The 25,066-nt window shown below is 54.2% G+C and overlaps 1 protein-coding gene across 3 annotated transcripts in view; it reads left to right on the top strand.

Annotated features, from left to right (window-relative positions):
* The window catches only part of LOC129861383 (monocarboxylate transporter 1-like), a 56,901-nt gene that overhangs the window by 19,731 nt on the left and 12,104 nt on the right, over positions 1–25,066 (top strand). For all 3 annotated transcript variants that reach the window (XM_055932775.1, XM_055932776.1, XM_055932777.1), the window contains exon 2: positions 23,588–23,956. In XM_055932775.1, the coding sequence (XP_055788750.1) occupies positions 23,740–23,956 (217 nt within the window). In that variant the 5' untranslated portion in view covers positions 23,588–23,739. The remainder of the gene's footprint in view (positions 1–23,587; positions 23,957–25,066) is intronic.

Genomic DNA, 25,066 nt, shown 5'->3' with positions numbered 1-25,066 from the left:
AACCCTGTTCCTGGAGTACCACCGTCCTGTAGGGTTTCACTCCAACCCTGTTCCTGTAGTACTACCGTCCTGTAGGGTTTCACTCCAACCCTGTTCCTGGAGTACCACCGTCCCGTAGGGTTTCACTCCAACCCTGTTCCTGGAGTACTACCGTCCCGTAGGGTTTCACTCCAACCCTGTTCCTGTAGTACAACCGTCCTGTAGGGTTTCACTCCAACCCTGTTCCTGTAGTACTACCGTCCTGTAGGGTTTCACTCCAACCCTGTTCCTGGAGTACTACCGTCCCGTAGGGTTTCACTCCAACCCTGTTCCTGGAGTACTACCGTCCCGTAGGGTTTCACTCCAACCCTGTTCCTGGAGTACTACCGTCCCGTAGGGTTTCACTCCAACCCTGTTCCTGGAGTACTACCGTCCCGTAGGGTTTCACTCCAACCCTGTTCCTGGAGTACTACCGTCCCGTAGGGTTTCACTCCATCCCTGTTCCTGTAGTACTACCGTCCCGTAGGGTTTCACTCCAACCCTGTTCCTGTAGTACTACCGTCCCGTAGGGTTTCACTCCAACCCTGTTCCTGTAGTACTACCGTCCCGTAGGGTTTCACTCCAACCCTGTTCCTGTAGTACTACCGTCCTGTAGGGTTTCACTCCAACCCTGTTCCTGTAGTACTACCGTCCTGTAGGGTTTCACTCCAACCCTGTTCCTGGAGTACTACCGTCCTGTAGGGTTTCACTCCAACCCTGTTCCTGGAGTACTACCGTCCTGTAGGGTTTCACTCCAACCCTGTTCCTGGAGTACTACCGTCCTGTAGGGTTTCACTCCAACCCTGTTCCTGGAGTACTACCGTCCTGTAGGGTTTCACTCCAACCCTGTTCCTGGAGTACTACCGTCCTGTAGGGTTTCACTCCAACCCTGTTCCTGGAGTACTACCGTCCTGTAGGGTTTCACTCCAACCCTGTTCCTGGAGTACTACCGTCCTGTAGGGTTTCACTCCAACCCTGTTCCTGGAGTACTACCGTCCTGTAGGGTTTCACTCCAACCCTGTTCCTGGAGTACTACCGTCCTGTAGGGTTTCACTCCAACCCTGTTCCTGGAGTACCACCGTCCTGTAGGGTTTCACTCCAACCCTGTTCCTGTAGTACAACCGTCCTGTAGGGTTTCACTCCAACCCTGTTCCTGTAGTACTACCGTCCCGTAGGGTTTCACTCCAACCCTGTTCCTGTAGTACTACCGTCCCGTAGGGTTTCACTCCAACCCTGTTCCTGGAGTACTACCGTCCCGTAGGGTTTCACTCCAACCCTGTTCCTGGAGTACTACCGTCCCGTAGGGTTTCACTCCAACCCTGTTCCTGTAGTACAACCGTCCCGTAGGGTTTCACTCCAACCCTGTTCCTGGAGTACTACCGTCCCGTAGGGTTTCACTCCAACCCTGTTCCTGGAGTACTACCGTCCCGTAGGGTTTCACTCCAACCCTGTTCCTGTAGTACTACCGTCCTGTAGGGTTTCACTCCAACCCTGTTCCTGGAGTACTACCGTCCCGTAGGGTTTCACTCCAACCCTGTTCCTGGAGTACTACCGTCCCGTAGGGTTTCACTCCAACCCTGTTCCTGTAGTACTACCGTTCTGTAGGGCTTCACTCCAACCCTGTTCCTGTAGTACTACCGTCCCGTAGGGTTTCACTCCAACCCTGTTCCTGGAGTACTACCGTCCCGTAGGGCTTCACTCCAACCCTGTTCCTGTAGTACTAGCGTCCTGTAGGGTTTCACTCCAACCCTGTTCCTGGAGTACTACCGTCCTGTAGGGTTTCACTCCAACCCTGTTCCTGGAGTACTACCGTCCTGTAGGGTTTCACTCCAACCCTGTTCCTGGAGTACTACCGTCCTGTAGGGTTTCACTCCAACCCTGTTCCTGGAGTACTACCGTCCTGTAGGGTTTCACTCCAACCCTGTTCCTGGAGTACTACCGTCCTGTATGGTTTCACTCCAACCCTGTTCCTGGAGTACTACCGTCCTGTATGGTTTCACTCCAACCCTGTTCCTGGAGTACTACCGTCCTGTAGGGTTTCACTCCAACCCTGTTCCTGGAGTACTACCGTCCTGTAGGGTTTCACTCCAACCCTGTTCCTGGAGTACTACCGTCCTGTAGGGTTTCACTCCAACCCTGTTCCTGGAGTACCACCGTCCTGTAGGGTTTCACTCCAACCCTGTTCCTGTAGTACAACCGTCCTGTAGGGTTTCACTCCAACCCTGTTCCTGTAGTACAACCGTCCTGTAGGGTTTCACTCCAACCCTGTTCCTGTAGTACTACCGTCCCGTAGGGTTTCACTCCAACCCTGTTCCTGTAGTACTATCGTCCCGTAGGGTTTCACTCCAACCCTGTTCCTGGAGTACTACCGTCCCGTAGGGTTTCACTCCAACCCTGTTCCTGGAGTACTACCGTCCCGTAGGGTTTCACTCCAACCCTGTTCCTGTAGTACTACCGTCCCGTATGGGTTTCACTCCAACCCTGTTCCTGGTGTACTACCGTCCCGTAGGGTTTCACTCCAACCCTGTTCCTGGTGTACTACCGTCCCGTAGGGTTTCACTCCAACCCTGTTCCTGGTGTACTACCGTCCCGTAGGGTTTCACTCCAACCCTGTTCCTGGAGTACTACCGTCCCGTAGGGTTTCACTCCAACCCTGTTCCTGGAGTACTACCGTCCTGTAGGGTTTCACTCCAACCCTGTTCCTGTAGTACTACCGTCCTGTAGGGTTTCACTCCAACCCTGTTCCTGGAGTACTACCGTCCTGTAGGGTTTCACTCCAACCCTGTTCCTGGAGTACTACCGTCCTGTAGGGTTTCACTCCAACCCTGTTCCTGGAGTACTACCGTCCTGTAGGGTTTCACTCCAACCCTGTTCCTGGAGTACTACCGTCCTGTAGGGTTTCACTCCAACCCTGTTCCTGGAGTACTACCGTCCTGTAGGGTTTCACTCCAACCCTGTTCCTGGAGTACTACCGTCCTGTAGGGTTTCACTCCAACCCTGTTCCTGGAGTACTACCGTCCTGTAGGGTTTCACTCCAACCCTGTTCCTGGAGTACTACCGTCCTGTAGGGTTTCACTCCAACCCTGTTCCTGGAGTACTACCGTCCTGTAGGGTTTCACTCCAACCCTGTTCCTGGAGTACTACCGTCCTGTAGGGTTTCACTCCAACCCTGTTCCTGGAGTACTACCGTCCTGTAGGGTTTCACTCCAACCCTGTTCCTGGAGTACTACCGTCCTGTAGGGTTTCACTCCAACCCTGTTCCTGGAGTACTACCGTCCTGTAGGGTTTCACTCCAACCCTGTTCCTGGAGTACTACCGTCCTGTAGGGTTTCACTCCAACCCTGTTCCTGGAGTACTACCGTCCTGTAGGGTTTCACTCCAACCCTGTTCCTGGAGTACTACCGTCCTGTAGGGTTTCACTCCAACCCTGTTCCTGGAGTACTACCGTCCCGTAGGGTTTCACTCCAACCCTGTTCCTGGAGTACTACCGTCCCGTAGGGTTTCACTCCAACCCTGTTCCTGGAGTACTACCGTCCCGTAGGGTTTCACTCCAACCCTGTTCCTGGAGTACTACCGTCCCGTAGGGTTTCACTCCAACCCTGTTCCTGGAGTACCACCGTCCCGTAGGGTTTCACTCCAACCCTGTTCCTGGAGTACCACCGTCCCGTAGGGTTTCACTCCAACCCTGTTCCTGGAGTACCACCGTCCCGTAGGGTTTCACTCCAACCCTGTTCCTGGAGTACTACCGTCCCGTAGGGTTTCACTCCAACCCTGTTCCTGGAGTACTACCGTCCCGTAGGGATTCACTCCAACCCTGTTCCTGGAGTACTACCGTCCCGTAGGGTTTCACTCCAACCCTGTTCCTGGAGTACTACCGTCCCGTAGGGTTTCACTCCAACCCTGTTCCTGGAGTACTACCGTCCCGTAGGGTTTCACTCCAACCCTGTTCCTGGAGTACTACCGTCCCGTAGGGTTTCACTCCAACCCTGTTCCTGGAGTACTACCGTCCCGTAGGGTTTCACTCCAACCCTGTTCCTGGAGTACTACCGTCCCGTAGGGTTTCACTCCAACCCTGTTCCTGGAGTACTACCGTCCCGTAGGGTTTCACTCCAACCCTGTTCCTGGAGTACTACCGTCCCGTAGGGTTTCACTCCAACCCTGTTCCTGGAGTACTACCGTCCCGTAGAGTTTCACTCCAACCCTGTTCCTGGAGTACTACCGTCCCGTAGGGTTTCACTCCAACCCTGTTCCTGTAGTACTACCGTCCCGTAGGGTTTCACTCCAACCCTGTTCCTGGAGTACTACCGTCCCGTAGGGTTTCACTCCATCCCTGTTCCTGTAGTACTACCGTCCTTTAGGGTTTCACTCCAACCCTGTTCCTGTAGTACTACCGTCCCGTAGGGTTTCACTCCAACCCTGTTCCTGTAGTACTACCGTCCCGTAGGGTTTCACTCCAACCCTGTTCCTGTAGTACTACCGTCCCGTAGGGTTTCACTCCAACCCTGTTCCTGGAGTACTACCGTCCCGTAGGGTTTCACTCCAACCCTGTTCCTGGAGTACTACCGTCCCGTAGGGTTTCACTCCAACCCTGTTCTTGGAGTACTACCGTCCCGTAGGGTTTCACTCCAACCCTGTTCCTGGAGTACTACCGTCCCGTAGGGTTTCACTCCAACCCTGTTCCTGGAGTACTACCGTCCCGTAGGGTTTCACTCCAACCCTGTTCCTGGAGTACTACCGTCCCGTAGGGTTTCACTCCAACCCTGTTCCTGGAGTACTACCGTCCCGTAGGGTTTCACTCCAACCCTGTTCCTGGAGTACTACCGTCCCGTAGGGTTTCACTCCAACCCTGTTCCTGGAGTACTACCGTCCCGTAGGGTTTCACTCCAACCCTGTTCCTGGAGTACTACCGTCCCGTAGGGTTTCACTCCAACCCTGTTCCTGGAGTACTACCGTCCCGTAGGGTTTCACTCCAACCCTGTTCCTGGAGTACTACCGTCCCGTAGGGTTTCACTCCAACCCTGTTCCTGGAGTACTACCGTCCCGTAGGGTTTCACTCCAACCCTGTTCCTGGAGTACTACCGTCCCGTAGGGTTTCACTCCAACCCTGTTCCTGGAGTACTACCGTCCCGTAGGGTTTCACTCCAACCCTGTTCCTGGAGTACTACCGTCCCGTAGGGTTTCACTCCAACCCTGTTCCTGGAGTACTACCGTCCTGTAGGGTTTCACTCCAACCCTGTTCCTGGAGTACTACCGTCCTGTAGGGTTTCTCTCCAACCCTGTTCCTGGAGTACTACCGTCCTGTAGGGTTTCACTCCAACCCTGTTCCTGGAGTACTACCGTCCTGTAGGGTTTCACTCAACCCTGTTCCTGGAGTACTACCGTCCTGTAGGGTTTCACTCCAACCCTGTTCCTGGAGTACTACCGTCCCGTAGGGTTTCACTCCAACCCTGTTCCTGGAGTACTACCGTCCCGTAGGGTTTCACTCCAACCCTGTTCCTTTAGTACTACCGTCCCGTAGGGTTTCACTCCAACCCTGTTCCTGTAGTACTACCGTCCCGTAGGGTTTCACTCCAACCCTGTTCCTGTAGTACTACCGTCCCGTAGGGTTTCACTCCAACCCTGTTCCTGTAGTACTACCGTTCTGTAGGGCTTCACTCCAACCCTGTTCCTGTAGTACTACCGTCCCGTAGGGTTTCACTCCAACCCTGTTCCTGTAGTACTACCGTCCCGTAGGGTTTCTCTCCAACCCTGTTCCTGTAGTACTACCGTCCCGTAGGGTTTCACCCCAACCCTGTTCCTGTAGTACTACCGTCCCGTAGGGTTTCACTCCAACCCTGTTCCTGTAGTACTACCGTCCTGTATGGGTTTCACTCCAACCCTGTTCCTGGAGTACTACCGTCCCGTAGGGTTTCACTCCAACCCTGTTCCTGGAGTACTACCGTCCCGTAGGGTTTCACTCAACCCTGTTCCTGGAGTACTACCGTCCCGTAGGTTTTCACTCCAACCCTGTTCCTGGAGTACTACCGTCCCGTAGGGTTTCACTCCAACCCTGTTCCCCGGAGTACTACCGTCCCGTAGGGTTTCACTCCAACCCTGTTCCCCTTAGTACTACCGTCCCGTAGGGTTTCACTCCAACCCTGTTCCTGTAGTACTACCGTCCCGTAGGGTTTCACTCCAACCCTGTTCCTGTAGTACTACCGTCCCGTAGGGTTTCACTCCAACCCTGTTCCTGTAGTACTACCGTTCTGTAGGGCTTCACTCCAACCCTGTTCCTGTAGTACTACCGTCCCGTAGGGTTTCACTCCAACCCTGTTCCTGTAGTACTACCGTCCCGTAGGGTTTCACTCCAACCCTGTTCCTGTAGTACTACCGTCCCGTAGGGTTTCTCTCCAACCCTGTTCCTGTAGTACTACCGTCCCGTAGGGTTTCACCCCAACCCTGTTCCTGTAGTACTACCGTCCCGTAGGGTTTCACTCCAACCCTGTTCCTGTAGTACTACCGTCCCGTAGGGTTTCACTCCAACCCTGTTTCTGGCGTACTACCGTCCCGTAGGGTTTCACTCCAACCCTGTTCCTGGAGTACTACCGTCCCGTAGGGTTTCACTCCAACCCTGTTCCTGGAGTACTACCGTCCCGTAGGGTTTCACTCCAACCCTGTTCCTGGAGTACTAGCGTCCCGTAGGGTTTCACTCCAACCCTGTTCCTGGAGTACTACCGTCCCGTAGGGTTTCACTCCAACCCTGTTCCTGGAGTACTACCGTCCCGTAGGGTTTCACTCCAACCCTGTTCCTGGAGTACTACCGTCCCGTAGGGTTTCACTCCAACCCTGTTCCTGGAGTACTACCGTCCTGTAGGGTTTCACTCCAACCCTGTTCCTGGAGTACTACCGTCCTGTAGGGTTTCACTCCAACCCTGTTCCTGGAGTACTACCGTCCCGTAGGGTTTCACTCCAACCCTGTTCCTGGAGTACTACCGTCCCGTAGGGTTTCACTCCAACCCTGTTCCTGGAGTACTACCGTCCCGTAGGGTTTCACTCCAACCCTGTTCCTGGAGTACTACCGTCCCGTAGGGTTTCTCTCCAACCCTGTTCCTGGAGTACTACCGTCCCGTAGGGTTTCACTCCAACCCTGTTCCTGGAGTACTACCGTCCCGTAGGGTTTCACTCAACCCTGTTCCTGGAGTACTACCGTCCCGTAGGTTTTCACTCCAACCCTGTTCCTGGAGTACTACCGTCCCGTAGGGTTTCACTCCAACCCTGTTCCTGGAGTACTACCGTCCCGTAGGGTTTCACTCCAACCCTGTTCCTTTAGTACTACCGTCCCGTAGGGTTTCACTCCAACCCTGTTCCTGTAGTACTACCGTCCCGTAGGGTTTCACTCCAACCCTGTTCCTGTAGTACTACCGTCCCGTAGGGTTTCTCTCCAACCCTGTTCCTGTAGTACTACCGTCCCGTAGGGTTTCACCCCAACCCTGTTCCTGTAGTACTACCGTCCCGTAGGGTTTCACTCCAACCCTGTTCCTGTAGTACTACCGTCCTGTATGGGTTTCACTCCAACCCTGTTCCTGTAGTACTACCGTCCTGTATGGGTTTCACTCCAACCCTGTTCCTGGAGTACTACCGTCCCCTGGGTTTCACTCCAACCCTGGAGTACTACCGTCCCGTAGGGTTTCACTCCAACCCTGTTCCTGGAGTACTACCGTCCCGTAGGGTTTCACTCCAACCCTGTTCCTGGAGTACTACCGTCCCGTAGGGTTTCACTCCAACCCTGTTCCTGTAGTACTACCGTCCCGTAGGGTTTCTCTCCAACCCTGTTCCTGTAGTACTACCGTCCCGTAGGGTTTCACCCCAACCCTGTTCCTGTAGTACTACCGTCCCGTAGGGTTTCACTCCAACCCTGTTCCTGTAGTACTACCGTCCTGTATGGGTTTCACTCCAACCCTGTTCCTGTAGTACTACCGTCCTGTATGGGTTTCACTCCAACCCTGTTCCTGGAGTACTACCGTCCCCTGGGTTTCACTCCAACCCTGGAGTACTACCGTCCCGTAGGGTTTCACTCCAACCCTGTTCCTGGAGTACTACCGTCCCGTAGGGTTTCACTCCAACCCTGTTCCTGGAGTACTACCGTCCCGTAGGGTTTCACTCCAACCCTGTTCCTGGAGTACTACCGTCCCGTAGGGTTTCACTCCAACCCTGTTCCTGGAGTACTACCGTCCCGTAGGGTTTCACTCCAACCCTGTTCCTGTAGTACCACCGTCCCGTAGGGTTTCACTCCAACCCTGTTCCTGGAGTACCACCGTCCCGTAGGGTTTCACTCCAACCCTGTTCCTGGAGTACCACCGTCCCGTAGGGTTTCACTCCAACCCTGTTCCTGGAGTACTACCGTCCCGTAGGGTTTCACTCCAACCCTGTTCCTGTAGTACTACCGTCCCGTAGGGTTTCACTCCAACCCTGTTCCTGGAGTACTACCGTCCCGTAGGGTTTCACTCCAACCCTGTTCCTGGAGTACTACCGTCCCGTAGGGTTTCACTCCAACCCTGTTCCTGGAGTACTACCGTCCCGTAGGGTTTCACTCCAACCCTGTTCCTGTAGTACTACCGTCCCGTAGGGTTTCACTCCAACCCTGTTCCTGTAGTACTACCGTCCCGTAGGGTTTCACTCCAACCCTGTTCCTGTAGTACTACCGTCCCGTAGGGTTTCACTCCAACCCTGTTCCTGTAGTACTACCGTCCCGTAGGGTTTCACTCCAACCCTGTTCCTGTAGTACTACCGTCCCGTAGGGTTTCACTCCAACCCTGTTCCTGTAGTACTACCGTCCCGTAGGGTTTCACTCCAACCCTGTTCCTGTAGTACTACCGTTCTGTAGGGCTTCACTCCAACCCTGTTCCTGTAGTACTACCGTCCCGTAGGGTTTCACTCCAACCCTGTTCCTGTAGTACTACCGTCCCGTAGGGTTTCTCTCCAACCCTGTTCCTGTAGTACTACCGTCCCGTAGGGTTTCACCCCAACCCTGTTCCTGTAGTACTACCGTCCCGTAGGGTTTCACTCCAACCCTGTTCCTGTAGTACTACCGTCCTGTATGGGTTTCACTCCAACCCTGTTCCTGGAGTACTACCGTCCCGTAGGGTTTCACTCCAACCCTGTTCCTGGAGTACTACCGTCCCGTAGGGTTTCACTCAACCCTGTTCCTGGAGTACTACCGTCCCGTAGGTTTTCACTCCAACCCTGTTCCTGGAGTACTACCGTCCCGTAGGGTTTCACTCCAACCCTGTTCCCCGGAGTACTACCGTCCCGTAGGGTTTCACTCCAACCCTGTTCCCCTTAGTACTACCGTCCCGTAGGGTTTCACTCCAACCCTGTTCCTGTAGTACTACCGTCCCGTAGGGTTTCACTCCAACCCTGTTCCTGTAGTACTACCGTCCCGTAGGGTTTCACTCCAACCCTGTTCCTGTAGTACTACCGTTCTGTAGGGCTTCACTCCAACCCTGTTCCTGTAGTACTACCGTCCCGTAGGGTTTCACTCCAACCCTGTTCCTGTAGTACTACCGTCCCGTAGGGTTTCACTCCAACCCTGTTCCTGTAGTACTACCGTCCCGTAGGGTTTCTCTCCAACCCTGTTCCTGTAGTACTACCGTCCCGTAGGGTTTCACCCCAACCCTGTTCCTGTAGTACTACCGTCCCGTAGGGTTTCACTCCAACCCTGTTCCTGTAGTACTACCGTCCCGTAGGGTTTCACTCCAACCCTGTTTCTGGCGTACTACCGTCCCGTAGGGTTTCACTCCAACCCTGTTCCTGGAGTACTACCGTCCCGTAGGGTTTCACTCCAACCCTGTTCCTGGAGTACTACCGTCCCGTAGGGTTTCACTCCAACCCTGTTCCTGGAGTACTAGCGTCCCGTAGGGTTTCACTCCAACCCTGTTCCTGGAGTACTACCGTCCCGTAGGGTTTCACTCCAACCCTGTTCCTGGAGTACTACCGTCCCGTAGGGTTTCACTCCAACCCTGTTCCTGGAGTACTACCGTCCCGTAGGGTTTCACTCCAACCCTGTTCCTGGAGTACTACCGTCCTGTAGGGTTTCACTCCAACCCTGTTCCTGGAGTACTACCGTCCTGTAGGGTTTCACTCCAACCCTGTTCCTGGAGTACTACCGTCCCGTAGGGTTTCACTCCAACCCTGTTCCTGGAGTACTACCGTCCCGTAGGGTTTCACTCCAACCCTGTTCCTGGAGTACTACCGTCCCGTAGGGTTTCACTCCAACCCTGTTCCTGGAGTACTACCGTCCCGTAGGGTTTCTCTCCAACCCTGTTCCTGGAGTACTACCGTCCCGTAGGGTTTCACTCCAACCCTGTTCCTGGAGTACTACCGTCCCGTAGGGTTTCACTCAACCCTGTTCCTGGAGTACTACCGTCCCGTAGGTTTTCACTCCAACCCTGTTCCTGGAGTACTACCGTCCCGTAGGGTTTCACTCCAACCCTGTTCCTGGAGTACTACCGTCCCGTAGGGTTTCACTCCAACCCTGTTCCTTTAGTACTACCGTCCCGTAGGGTTTCACTCCAACCCTGTTCCTGTAGTACTACCGTCCCGTAGGGTTTCACTCCAACCCTGTTCCTGTAGTACTACCGTCCCGTAGGGTTTCTCTCCAACCCTGTTCCTGTAGTACTACCGTCCCGTAGGGTTTCACCCCAACCCTGTTCCTGTAGTACTACCGTCCCGTAGGGTTTCACTCCAACCCTGTTCCTGTAGTACTACCGTCCTGTATGGGTTTCACTCCAACCCTGTTCCTGTAGTACTACCGTCCTGTATGGGTTTCACTCCAACCCTGTTCCTGGAGTACTACCGTCCCCTGGGTTTCACTCCAACCCTGGAGTACTACCGTCCCGTAGGGTTTCACTCCAACCCTGTTCCTGGAGTACTACCGTCCCGTAGGGTTTCACTCCAACCCTGTTCCTGGAGTACTACCGTCCCGTAGGGTTTCACTCCAACCCTGTTCCTGTAGTACTACCGTCCCGTAGGGTTTCTCTCCAACCCTGTTCCTGTAGTACTACCGTCCCGTAGGGTTTCACCCCAACCCTGTTCCTGTAGTACTACCGTCCCGTAGGGTTTCACTCCAACCCTGTTCCTGTAGTACTACCGTCCTGTATGGGTTTCACTCCAACCCTGTTCCTGTAGTACTACCGTCCTGTATGGGTTTCACTCCAACCCTGTTCCTGGAGTACTACCGTCCCCTGGGTTTCACTCCAACCCTGGAGTACTACCGTCCCGTAGGGTTTCACTCCAACCCTGTTCCTGGAGTACTACCGTCCCGTAGGGTTTCACTCCAACCCTGTTCCTGGAGTACTACCGTCCCGTAGGGTTTCACTCCAACCCTGTTCCTGGAGTACTACCGTCCCGTAGGGTTTCACTCCAACCCTGTTCCTGGAGTACTACCGTCCCGTAGGGTTTCACTCCAACCCTGTTCCTGTAGTACCATCGTCCCGTAGGGTTTCACTCCAACCCTGTTCCTGGAGTACCACCGTCCCGTAGGGTTTCACTCCAACCCTGTTCCTGGAGTACCACCGTCCCGTAGGGTTTCACTCCAACCCTGTTCCTGGAGTACTACCGTCCCGTAGGGTTTCACTCCAACCCTGTTCCTGTAGTACTACCGTCCCGTAGGGTTTCACTCCAACCCTGTTCCTGGAGTACTACCGTCCCGTAGGGTTTCACTCCAACCCTGTTCCTGGAGTACTACCGTCCCGTAGGGTTTCACTCCAACCCTGTTCCTGGAGTACTACCGTCCCGTAGGGTTTCACTCCAACCCTGTTCCTGTAGTACTACCGTCCCGTAGGGTTTCACTCCAACCCTGTTCCTGTAGTACTACCGTCCCGTAGGGTTTCACTCCAACCCTGTTCCTGTAGTACTACCGTCCCGTAGGGTTTCACTCCAACCCTGTTCCTGTAGTACTACCGTCCCGTAGGGTTTCACTCCAACCCTGTTCCTGTAGTACTACCGTCCCGTAGGGTTTCACTCCAACCCTGTTCCTGGAGTACTACCGTCCCGTAGGGTTTCACTCCAACCCTGTTCCTGGAGTACTACCGTCCCGTAGGGTTTCACTCCAACCCTGTTCCTGTAGTACTACCGTCCCGTATGGGTTTCACTCCAACCCTGTTCCTGGTGTACTACCGTCCCGTAGGGTTTCACTCCAACCCTGTTCCTGGTGTACTACCGTCCCGTAGGGTTTCACTCCAACCCTGTTCCTGGTGTACTACCGTCCCGTAGGGTTTCACTCCAACCCTGTTCCTGTAGTACTACCGTCCCGTAGGGTTTCACTCCAACCCTGTTCCTGGAGTACTACCGTCCCGTAGGGTTTCACTCCAACCCTGTTCCTGGAGTACTACCGTCCCGTAGGGTTTCACTCCAACCCTGTTCCTGGAGTACTACCGTCCCGTAGGGTTTCACTCCAACCCTGTTCCTGTAGTACTACCGTTCCGTAGGGCTTCACTCCAACCCTGTTCCTGTAGTACTAGCGTCCCGTAGGGTTTCACTCCCACCCTGTTCCTGTAGTACTAGCGTCCCGTAGGGTTTCACTCCAACCCTGTTCCTGTAGTACAAGCGTCCCGTAGGGTTTCACTCCAACCCTGTTCCTGTAGTACAAGCGTCCCGTAGGGTTTCACTCCAACCCTGTTCCTGGAGTACTACCGTCCCGTAGGGTTTCACTCCAACCCTGTTCCTGGAGTACTACCGTCCCGTAGGGTTTCACTCCAACCCTGTTCCTGGAGTACTACCGTCCCGTAGGGTTTCACTCCAACCCTGTTCCTGGAGTACTACCGTCCCGTAGGGTTTCACTCCAACCCTGTTCCTGGAGTACTACCGTCCCGTAGGGTTTCACTCCAACCCTGTTCCTGGAGTACTACCGTCCCGTAGGGTTTCACTCCAACCCTGTTCCTGGAGTACTACCGTCCCGTAGGGTTTCACTCCAACCCTGTTCCTGGAGTACTACCGTCCCGTAGGGTTTCACTCCAACCCTGTTCCTGGAGTACTACCGTCCAGTAGGGTTTCACTCCAACCCTGTTCCTGGAGTACTACCGTCCCGTAGGGTTTCACTCCAACCCTGTTCCTGGAGTACTACCGTCCCGTAGGGTTTCACTCCAACCCTGTTCCTGGAGTACTACCGTCCCGTAGGGTTTCACTCCAACCCTGTTCCTGGAGTACTACCGTCCCGTAGGGTTTCACTCCAACCCTGTTCCTGGAGTACTACCGTCCCGTAGGGTTTCACTCCAACCCTGTTCCTGGAGTACTACCGTCCCGTAGGGTTTCACTCCAACCCTGTTCCTGGAGTACTACCGTCCCGTAGGGTTTCACTCCAACCCTGTTCCTGGAGTACTACCGTCCCGTAGGGTTTCACTCCAACCCTGTTCCTGGAGTACTACCGTCCCGTAGGGTTTCACTCCAACCCTGTTCCTGGAGTACTACCGTCCCGTAGGGTTTCACTCCAACCCTGTTCCTGGAGTACTACCGTCCCGTAGGGTTTCACTCCAACCCTGTTCCTGTAGTACTACCCTCCCGTAGGGTTTCACTCCAACCCTGTTCCTGGAGTACTACCGTCCCGTAGGGTTTCACTCCAACCCTGTTCCTGGAGTACTACCGTCCCGTAGGGTTTCACTCCAACCCTGTTCCTGGAGTACTACCGTCCCGTAGGGTTTCACTCCAACCCTGTTCCTGGAGTACTACCGTCCCGTAGGGTTTCACTCCAACCCTGTTCCTGGAGTACTACCGTCCCGTAGGGTTTCACTCCAACCCTGTTCCTGGAGTACTACCGTCCCGTAGGGTTTCACTCCAACCCTGTTCCTGGAGTACTCCCGTCCCGTAGGGTTTCACTCCAACCCTGTTCCTGTAGTACTACCGTCCCGTAGGGTTTCACTCCAACCCTGTTCCTGTAGTACTACCGTCCCGTAGGGTTTCACTCCAACCCTGTTCCTGTAGTACTACCGTCCCGTAGGGTTTCACTCCAACCCTGTTCCTGGAGTACTACCGTCCCGTAGGGTTTCACTCCAACCCTGTTCCTGGAGTACTACCGTCCCGTAGGGTTTCACTCCAACCCTGTTCCTGGAGTACTACCGTCCCGTAGGGTTTCACTCCAACCCTGTTCCTGGAGTACTACCGTCCCGTAGGGTTTCACTCCAACCCTGTTCCTGGAGTACTACCGTCCCGTAGGGTTTCACTCCAACCCTGTTCCTGTAGTACTACCGTCCCGTAGGGTTTCACTCCAACCCTGTTCCTGTAGTACTACCGTCCCGTAGGGTTTCACTCCAACCCTGTTCCTGTAGTACTACCGTCCCGTAGGGTTTCACTCCAACCCTGTTCCTGTAGTACTACCGTCCCGTAGGGTTTCACTCCAACCCTGTTCCTGGAGTACTACCGTCCCGTAGGGTTTCACTCCAACCCTGTTCCTGGAGTACTACCGTCCCGTAGGGTTTCACTCCAACCCTGTTCCTGTAGTACTACCGTCCCGTATGGGTTTCACTCCAACCCTGTTCCTGGTGTACTACCGTCCCGTAGGGTTTCACTCCAACCCTGTTCCTGGTGTACTACCGTCCCGTAGGGTTTCACTCCAACCCTGTTCCTGGTGTACTACCGTCCCGTAGGGTTTCACTCCAACCCTGTTCCTGTAGTACTACCGTCCCGTAGGGTTTCACTCCAACCCTGTTCCTGGAGTACTACCGTCCCGTAGGGTTTCACTCCAACCCTGTTCCTGGAGTACTACCGTCCCGTAGGGTTTCACTCCAACCCTGTTCCTGGAGTACTACCGTCCCGTAGGGTTTCACTCCAACCCTGTTCCTGTAGTACTACCGTTCCGTAGGGCTTCACTCCAACCCTGTTCCTGTAGTACTAGCGTCCCGTAGGGTTTCACTCCCACCCTGTTCCTGTAGTACTAGCGTCCCGTAGGGTTTCACTCCAACCCTGTTCCTGTAGTACAAGCGTCCCGTAGGGTTTCACTCCAACCCTGTTCCTGTAGTACAAGCGTCCCGTAGGGTTTCACTCCAACCCTGTTCCTGGAGTACTACCGTCCCGTAGGGTTTCACTCCAACCCTGTTCCTGGAGTACTACCGTCCCGTAGGGTTTCACTCCAACCCTGTTCCTGGAGTACTACCGTCCCGTAGGGTTTCACTCCAACCCTGTTCCTGGAGTACTACCGTCCCGTAGGGTTTCACTCCAACCCTGTTCCTGGAGTACTACCGTCCCGTAGGGTTTCACTCCAACCCTGTTCCTGGAGTACTACCGTCCCGTAGGGTTTCACTCCAACCCTGTTCCTGGAGTACTACCGTCCCGTAGGGTTTCACTCCAACCCTGTTCCTGGAGTACTACCGTCCCGTAGGGTTTCACTCCAACCCTGTTCCTGGAGTACTACCGTCCCGTAGGGTTTCACTCCAACCCTGTTCCTGGAGTACTACCCTCCCGTAGGGTTTCACTCCAACCCTGTTCCTGGAGTACTACCGTCCCGTAGGGTTTCACTCCAACCCTGTTCCTGGAGTACTACCGTCCCGTAGGGTTTCACTCCAACCCTGTTCCTGGAGTACTACCGTCCCGTAGGGTTTCACTCCAACCCTGTTCCTGGAGTACTACCGTCCCGTAGGGTTTCACTCCAACCCTGTTCCTGGAGTACTACCGTCCCGTAGGGTTTCACTCCAACCCTGTTCCTGGAGTACTCCCGTCCCGTAGGGTTTCACTCCAACCCTGTTCCTGTAGTACTACCGTCCCGTAGGGTTTCACTCCAACCCTGTTCCTGTAGTACTACCGTCCCGTAGGGTTTCACTCCAACCCTGTTCCTGTAGTACTACCGTCCCGTAGGGTTTCACTCCAACCCTGTTCCTGGAGTACTACCGTCCCGTAGGGTTTCACTCCAACCCTGTTCCTGGAGTACTACCGTCCCGTAGGGTTTCACTCCAACCCTGTTCCTGGAGTACTACCGTCCCGTAGGGTTTCACTCCAACCCTGTTCCTGGAGTACTACCGTCCCGTAGGGTTTCACTCCAACCCTGTTCCTGGAGTACTACCGTCCCGTAGGGTTTCACTCCAACCCTGTTCCTGTAGTACTACCGTCCCGTAGGGTTTCACTCCAACCCTGTTCCTGTAGTACTACCGTCCCGTAGGGTTTCACTCCAACCCTGTTCCTGTAGTACTACCGTCCCGTAGGGTTTCACTCCAACCCTGTTCCTGTAGTACTACCGTCCCGTAGGGTTTCACTCCAACCCTGTTCCTGGAGTACTACCGTCCCGTAGGGTTTCACTCCAACCCTGTTCCTGGAGTACTACCGTCCCGTAGGGTTTCACTCCAACCCTGTTCCTGTAGTACTACCGTCCCGTATGGGTTTCACTCCAACCCTGTTCCTGGTGTACTACCGTCCCGTAGGGTTTCACTCCAACCCTGTTCCTGGTGTACTACCGTCCCGTAGGGTTTCACTCCAACCCTGTTCCTGGTGTACTACCGTCCCGTAGGGTTTCACTCCAACCCTGTTCCTGTAGTACTACCGTCCCGTAGGGTTTCACTCCAACCCTGTTCCTGGAGTACTACCGTCCCGTAGGGTTTCACTCCAACCCTGTTCCTGGAGTACTACCGTCCCGTAGGGTTTCACTCCAACCCTGTTCCTGGAGTACTACCGTCCCGTAGGGTTTCACTCCAACCCTGTTCCTGTAGTACTACCGTTCCGTAGGGCTTCACTCCAACCCTGTTCCTGTAGTACTAGCGTCCCGTAGGGTTTCACTCCCACCCTGTTCCTGTAGTACTAGCGTCCCGTAGGGTTTCACTCCAACCCTGTTCCTGCAGTACAAGCGTCCCGTAGGGTTTCACTCCAACCCTGTTCCTGTAGTACTACCGTCCCGTAGGGTTTCACTCCAACCCTGTTCCTGGAGTACTACCGTCCCGTAGGGTTTCACTCCAACCCTGTTCCTGGAGTACTACCGTCCCGTAGGGTTTCACTCCAACCCTGTTCCTGGAGTACTACCGTCCCGTAGGGTTTCACTCCAACCCTGTTCCTGGAGTACTACCGTCCCGTAGGGTTTCACTCCAACCCTGTTCCTGGAGTACTACCGTCCCGTAGGGTTTCACTCCAACCCTGTTCCTGGAGTACTACCGTCCCGTAGGGTTTCACTCCAACCCTGTTCCTGGAGTACTCCCGTCCCGTAGGGTTTCACTCCAACCCTGTTCCTGGAGTACTACCGTCCCGTAGGGTTTCACTCCAACCCTGTTCCTGGAGTACTACCGTCCAGTAGGGTTTCACTCCAACCCTGTTCCTGGAGTACTACCGTCCCGTAGGGTTTCACTCCAACCCTGTTCCTGGAGTACTACCGTCCCGTAGGGTTTCACTCCAACCCTGTTCCTGGAGTACTACCGTCCCGTAGGGTTTCACTCCAACCCTGTTCCTGGAGTACTACCGTCCCGTAGGGTTTCACTCCAACCCTGTTCCTGGAGTACTACCGTCCCGTAGGGTTTCACTCCAACCCTGTTCCTGGAGTACTACCGTCCCGTAGGGTTTCACTCCAACCCTGTTCCTGTTGTACTACCGTCCCGTAGGGTTTCACTCCAACCCTGTTCCTGGAGTACTACCGTCCCGTAGGGTTTCACTCCAACCCTGTTCCTGGAGTACTACCGTCCCGTAGGGTTTCACTCCAACCCTGTTCCTGGAGTACTACCGTCCCGTAGGGTTTCACTCCAACCCTGTTCCTGGAGTACTACCGTCCCGTAGGGTTTCACTCCAACCCTGTTCCTGTAGTACTACCCTCCCGTAGGGTTTCACTCCAACCCTGTTCCTGGAGTACTACCCTCCCGTAGGGTTTCACTCCAACCCTGTTCCTGGAGTACTACCGTCCCGTAGGGTTTCACTCCAACCCTGTTCCTGGAGTACTACCGTCCCGTAAGGTTTCACTCCAACCCTGTTCCTGGAGTACTACCGTCCCGTAGGGTTTCACTCCAACCCTGTTCCTGGAGTACTACCGTCCCGTAGGGTTTCACTCCAACCCTGTTCCTGGAGTACTCCCGTCCCGTAGGGTTTCACTCCAACCCTGTTCCTGTAGTACTACCGTCCCGTAGGGTTTCACTCCAACCCTGTTCCTGTAGTACTACCGTCCCGTAGGGTTTCACTCCAACCCTGTTCCTGTAGTACTACCGTCCCGTAGGGTTTCACTCCAACCCTGTTCCTGTAGTACTACCGTCCCGTAGGGTTTCACTCCAACCCTGTTCCTGTAGTACTACCGTCCCGTAGGGTTTCACTCCAACCCTGTTCCTGTAGTACTACCGTCCCGTAGGGTTTCACTCCAACCCTGTTCCTGTAGTACTACCGTCCCGTAGGGTTTCACTCCAACCCTGTTCCTGTAGTACTACCGTCCCGTAGGGTTTCACTCCAACCCTGTTCCTGGAGTACTACCGTCCCGTAGGGTTTCACTCCAACCCTGTTCCTGTAGTACTATCGTCCTATAGGGTTTCACTCCAACCCCATTTGTAACCAACCCCATCCATTTTATAATCCAGCTAATTATTAGAATCAGGTGCGCTAGATTAGGGTTGGAATGTAAAACCCTACAGGATGGTAGCTCTCCAGGAACAGGGTTGGAATGTAAAACCCTACAGGATGGTAGCTCTCCAGGAACAGGGTTGGAATGTAAAACCCTACAGGATGGTAGCTCTCCAGGAACAGGGTTGGAATGTAAAACCCTACAGGATGGTAGCTCTCCAGGAACAGGGTTGGAATGTAAAACCCTACAGGATGGTAGCTCTCCAGGAACAGGGTTGGAATGTAAAACCCTACAGGATGGTAGCTCTCCAGGAACAGGGTTGGAATGTAAAACCCTACAGGATGGTAGCTCTCCAGGAACAGGGTTGGAATGTAAAACCCTACAGGATGGTAGCTCTCCAGGAACAGGGTTGGAGAGCCCTGTTATAAAATATGCATTAAATCCATCCTCCTACTGCAATGTCTGCCTATGCCCACACATTTTGTCTCAAGAAAATGTTATATTTTTAATACCCTCAAACACAAAGTTAGGCATACCTAATTTCAAAATAGTCCATAATAATAACTGTCAATGATGAATGCTAATTCTTGAAGTGTTACTGGTGAATCTGCATCTGCATGCCAATCGTTTGGTCTCAGTTTTATGGGAATAGCTTATGCATTTCCATCTTGTTGAATGACTGTTTCCTGATTTAGAACAGATGGTAATAAACTATTAGCCTTTCTTGGGCAGCGCACAATTGGCCCAGCATCGTCCGGGTTTGGCCATCATTGTAATAATTATTATTATTATTTACAATGACGGCCTAGGAACAGTGGGTTAACTGCCTGTTCAGGGGCAGAACAAAAGATTTGTACCTTGTCAGCTCGGGGATTTGAACTTGCAACCTTTCGGTTACTAGTCCAATGCTCTAACCACTAGGCTACCCTGCCGCCCCTTGCATCCTTAAGATGAACATTTAAGAACAGTTCAGAGAGACAACTCAAAAGGTGAAATCCATTAAAGCCAAGATAATGGAATTCATTGCCCTTGACAATCAACCGTTCTCTGTCGTGGGTGATGTTGGCTTTCGCCGTGTGGTCGAGCTTTTAATTTGTCAAATAACACAGTTCTATTATGGAATGTTGTGTGTTCTGAATTTGCACGTTCAAGCCAAGCGCCACCACTACTATCAGTAGCACTGTCAAAGCTGTACAAAAAAAGTCTGCAAACAAGCAAATACTGGCCATGAATGATGTGTTTACAATACCGCGATGGTAATAAAGCATCCTTTGTTCGACCGCAACTTCTGAGGTAGCTAGCTAGCTTTAGCTTGGTACCTAGCTAGCACCAATACAACCAGCCTGTAATGACCAGTAGAAACTGCAGTCATTTTCATTATTCTTAGTAATGATTTGGGAATCCTTGTGATTCCTGCAAGTTTCCACACAGATGAGTTCCTGCAGATAGTACAAACGGGATGTCACATACTGTGGTCGAACCCGGCTCGTAACTGTACACCCAGACTTATGACTGAGTCACACAAGACAAGCCTGCATCAGCAAAACAAAACACTAGCATATAACAATGGACAATTGTCTAAGTAAAACAGCATAGTATGTCTAAATGTATTTTTTCCACCACAACCCCTGCAACTTATCCAGAACGCAGCAGCCCGCCTGGTTTTCAACTTTCCCAAGTTTGTGTCATCCCACTCCACTCCACACTCCACTGACTTCCAGTGGAAGCTCACATCCACTACAAGACCATGGTGCTTTACCTACAGAGCAGAAAGAGGACCTGCCCCTCCCTACCTTCAGGCTCTGCTCAAACCCTACACCCCAACACATCCACTACAAGACCATGGTGCTTTACCTACAGAGCAGAAAGAGGAACTGTCCCTCCCTACCTTCAGGCTCTGCTCAAACCCTACACCCCAACACATCCACTACAAGACCATAGTGCTTTACCTACAGAGCAGAAAGAGGACCTGTCCCTCCCTACCTTCAGGCTCTGCTCAAACCCTACACCCCAACACATCCACTACAAGACCATAGTGCTTTACCTACAGAGCAGAAAGAGGACCTGTCCCTCCCTACCTTCAGGCTCTGCTCAAACCCTACACCCCAACACATCCACTACAAGACCATGGTGCTTTACCTACAGAGCAGAAAGAGGAACTGTCCCTCCCTACCTTCAGGCTCTGCTCAAACCCTACACCCCAACACATCCACTACAAGACCATAGTGCTTTACCTACAGAGCAGAAAGAGGAACTGTCCCTCCCTACCTTCAGGCTCTGCTCAAACCCTACACCCCAACACATCCACTACAAGACCATAGTGCTTTACCTACAGAGCAGAAAGAGGACCTGTCCCTCCCTACCTTCAGGCTCTGCTCAAACCCTACACCCCAACACATCCACTACAAGACCATAGTGCTTTACCTACAGAGCAGAAAGAGGACCTGTCCCTCCCTACCTTCAGGCTCTGCTCAAACCCTACACCCCAACACATCCACTACAAGACCATAGTGCTTTACCTACAGAGCAGAAAGAGGACCTGTCCCTCCCTACCTTCAGGCTCTGCTCAAACCCTACACCCCAACACATCCACTACAAGACCATGGTGCTTTACCTACAGAGCAGAAAGAGGAACTGTCCCTCCCTACCTTCAGGCTCTGCTCAAACCCTACACCCCAACACATCCACTACAAGACCATAGTGCTTTACCTACAGAGCAGAAAGAGGACCTGTCCCTCCCTACCTTCAGGCTCTGCTCAAACCCTACACCCCAACACATCCACTACAAGACCATAGTGCTTTACCTACAGAGCAGAAAGAGGACCTGTCCCTCCCTACCTTCAGGCTCTGCTCAAACCCTACACCCCAACACATCCACTACAAGACCATAGTGCTTTACCTACAGAGCAGAAAGAGGACCTGCCCCTCCCTACCTTCAGGCTCTGCTCAAACCCTACACCCCAACACATCCACTACAAGACCATGGTGCTTTACCTACAGAGCAGAAAGAGGACCTGTCCCTCCCTACCTTCAGGCTCTGCTCAAACCCTACACCCCAACACATCCACTACAAGACCATAGTGCTTTACCTACAGAGCAGAAAGAGGACCTGTCCCTCCCTACCTTCAGGCTCTGCTCAAACCCTACACCCCAACACATCCACTACAAGACCATAGTGCTTTACCTACAGAGCAGAAAGAGGACCTGTCCCTCCCTACCTTCAGGCTCTGCTCAAACCCTACACCCCAACACATCCACTACAAGACCATAGTGCTTTACCTACAGAGCAGAAAGAGGACCTGTCCCTCCCTACCTTCAGGCTCTGCTCAAACCCTACACCCCAACACATCCACTACAAGACCATGGTGCTTTACCTACAGAGCAGAAAGAGGAACTGTCCCTCCCTACCTTCAGGCTCTGCTCAAACCCTACACCCCAACACATCCACTACAAGACCATAGTGCTTTACCTACAGAGCAGAAAGAGGAACTGTCCCTCCCTACCTTCAGGCTCTGCTCAAACCCTACACCCCAACACATCCACTACAAGACCATAGTGCTTTACCTACAGAGCAGAAAGAGGACCTGTCCCTCCCTACCTTCAGGCTCTGCTCAAACCCTACACCCCAACACATCCACTACAAGACCATAGTGCTTTACCTACAGAGCAGAAAGAGGACCTGTCCCTCCCTACCTTCAGGCTCTGCTCAAACCCTACACCCCAACACATCCACTACAAGACCATAGTGCTTTACCTACAGAGCAGAAAGAGGACCTGTCCCTCCCTACCTTCAGGCTCTGCTCAAACCCTACACCCCAACACATCCACTACAAGACCATGGTGCTTTACCTACAGAGCAGAAAGAGGAACTGTCCCTCCCTACCTTCAGGCTCTGCTCAAACCCTACACCCCAACACATCCACTACAAGACCATAGTGCTTTACCTACAGAGCAGAAAGAGGACCTGTCCCTCCCTACCTTCAGGCTCTGCTCAAACCCTACACCCCAACACATCCACTACAAGACCATAGTGCTTTACCTACAGAGCAGAAAGAGGACCTGTCCCTCCCTACCTTCAGGCTCTGCTCAAACCCTACACCCCAACACATCCACTACAAGACCATAGTGCTTTACCTACAGAGCAGAAAGAGGACCTGTCCCTCCCTACCTTCAGGCTCTGCTCAAACCCTACACCCCAACACATCCACTACAAGACCATGGTGCTTTACCTACAGAGCAGAAAGAGGAACTGTCCCTCCCTACCTTCAGGCTCTGCTCAAACCCTACACCCCAACACATCCACTACAAGACCATAGTGCTTTACCTACAGAGCAGAAAGAGGACCTGTCCCTCCCTACCTTCAGGCTCTGCTCAAACCCTACACCCCAACACATCCACTACAAGACCATGGTGCTTTACCTACAGAGCAGAAAGAGGACCTGTCCCTCCCTACCTTCAGGCTCTGCTCAAATCCTACACCCCAACACATCCACTACAAGACCATGGTGCTTTACCTACAGAGCAGAAAGAGGAACTGTCCCTCCCTACCTTCAGGCTCTGCTCAAACCCTACACCCCAACACATCCACTACAAGACCATGGTGCTTTACCTACAGAGCAGAAAGAGGACCTGTCCCTCCCTACCTTCAGGCTCTGCTCAAACCCTACACCCCAACACATCCACTACAAGACCATAGTGCTTTACCTACAGAGCAGAAAGAGGACCTGTCCCTCCCTACCTTCAGGCTCTGCTCAAACCCTACACCCCAACACATCCACTACAAGACCATAGTGCTTTACCTACAGAGCAGAAAGAGGACCTGTCCCTCCCTACCTTCAGGCTCTGCTCAAATCCTACACCCCAATCTGAGTACGCCGTTCTGCCACGTCGGGTCTCTTGGCCCTCCGACCCCAAGCTCTCCTCTGTCCTGGCACCCAAATGGTGGAAACTGCTTCCCTCTGAAGCTAAGACAGCAGAGTCCCTGCCCATCTTCCGAAAACATCTGAAACCCCTTCAAACAGTATCTTAAATAATCCTCCATCTGCTAAATTACTAACATTTCAAATGTCTCTCTGTCTCTGTCTGCAGGTCCAGAGTGATTCCTGATGGTAGCTAGAGACTGAGAAGGCCTGACTATAACTACAACCTCTACCAGTGTCTTAACCAGCCACCTCAAACGGGTGTGTGTGACCTACCCTTCAGTGTGGGGGTGTTAGGACTATCCCTACTGCCCTGACAGCATGGCCCCAGCGGTGGGCGGTCCGGCGGGCTATACTCCTCCAGAGGGGGGCTGGGGCTGGGCGGTTGTGGTGGGAGCCTTCATCTCTATCGGCTTCTCCTATGCCTTCCCCAAGTCCATCACTGTCTTCTTCAAGGAGCTGGAGGCCACCTTTGACGCTACGCCCTCACAGGTCTCATGGATCTCCTCTATCATGCTGGCCTGCATGTACGGCGGAGGTGAGTAGAGGGGGCTGGTAGGGGTGGAATCTGATATCCCCGAAGGGGTTTCTGTTATTCTTCACTGAAACACAGAGACAGACACTGTCTTTATTAAAAACATAAATACATCAAAATAGGGAGAGGGCGAGACGGGTGGGGGAGAGAGAGGGCGAGACGGGTGGGGGAGAGAGAGGGCGAGACGGGCGGGGGAGAGAGAGGGCGAGACGGGCGGGGGAGCGAGAGGGCGAGACGGGCGGGGGAGCGAGAGGGCGAGACGGGCGGGGGAGCGAGAGGGCGAGACGGGCGGGGGAGCGAGAGGGCGAGACGGGCTGGGGAGCGAGAGGGCGAGACGGGCGGGGGAGCGAGAGGGCGAGACGGGCGGGGGAGCGAGAGGGCGAGACGGGCGGGGGAGCGAGAGGGCGAGACGGGCGGGGGAGCGAGAGGGCGAGACGGGCGGGGGAGCGAGAGGGCGAGACGGGCGAGACGGAGCGAGAGGGCGAGACGGGCGAGACGGAGCGAGAGGGCGAGACGGGCGAGACGGAGCGAGAGGGCGAGACGGGCGAGACGGAGCGAGAGGGCGAGACGGGCGAGACGGAGCGAGAGGGCGAGACGGGCGGGGGAGCGAGAGGGCGAGACGGAGCGAGAGGGCGAGACGGGCGGGGGAGCGAGAGGGCGGGGGAGCGAGAGGGCGAGACGGGCGGGGGAGCGAGAGGGCGAGACGGGCGAGACGGAGCGAGAGGGCGAGACGGGCGGGGGAGCGAGAGGGCGAGACGGGCGGGGGAGCGAGAGGGCGAGACGGGCGGGGGAGCGAGAGGGCGAGACGGGCGAGACGGAGCGAGAGGGCGAGACGGAGCGAGAGGGCGAGACGGAGCGAGAGGGCGAGACGGAGCGAGAGGGCGAGACGGAGCGAGAGGGCGAGACGGAGCGAGAGGGCGAGACGGAGCGAGAGGGCGAGACGGAGCGAGAGGGCGAGACGGAGCGAGAGGGCGAGACGGAGCGAGAGGGCGAGACGGAGCGAGAGGGCGAGACGGAGCGAGAGGGCGAGAGGGCGAGACGGAGCGAGACGGAGCGAGAGGAGAGGGCGAGACGGAGCGAGGAGGGCGAGACGGGCGAGACGGAGCGAGACGG

The sequence above is a fragment of the Salvelinus fontinalis genome, chromosome 8 (assembly GCF_029448725.1).
Source record: "Salvelinus fontinalis isolate EN_2023a chromosome 8, ASM2944872v1, whole genome shotgun sequence".
Classification (NCBI taxonomy): Eukaryota; Metazoa; Chordata; class Actinopteri; order Salmoniformes; family Salmonidae; genus Salvelinus; species Salvelinus fontinalis.
Note: the sequence above shows the minus strand (reverse complement) of the source record. Positions and strands in the feature narration are given on the sequence as shown.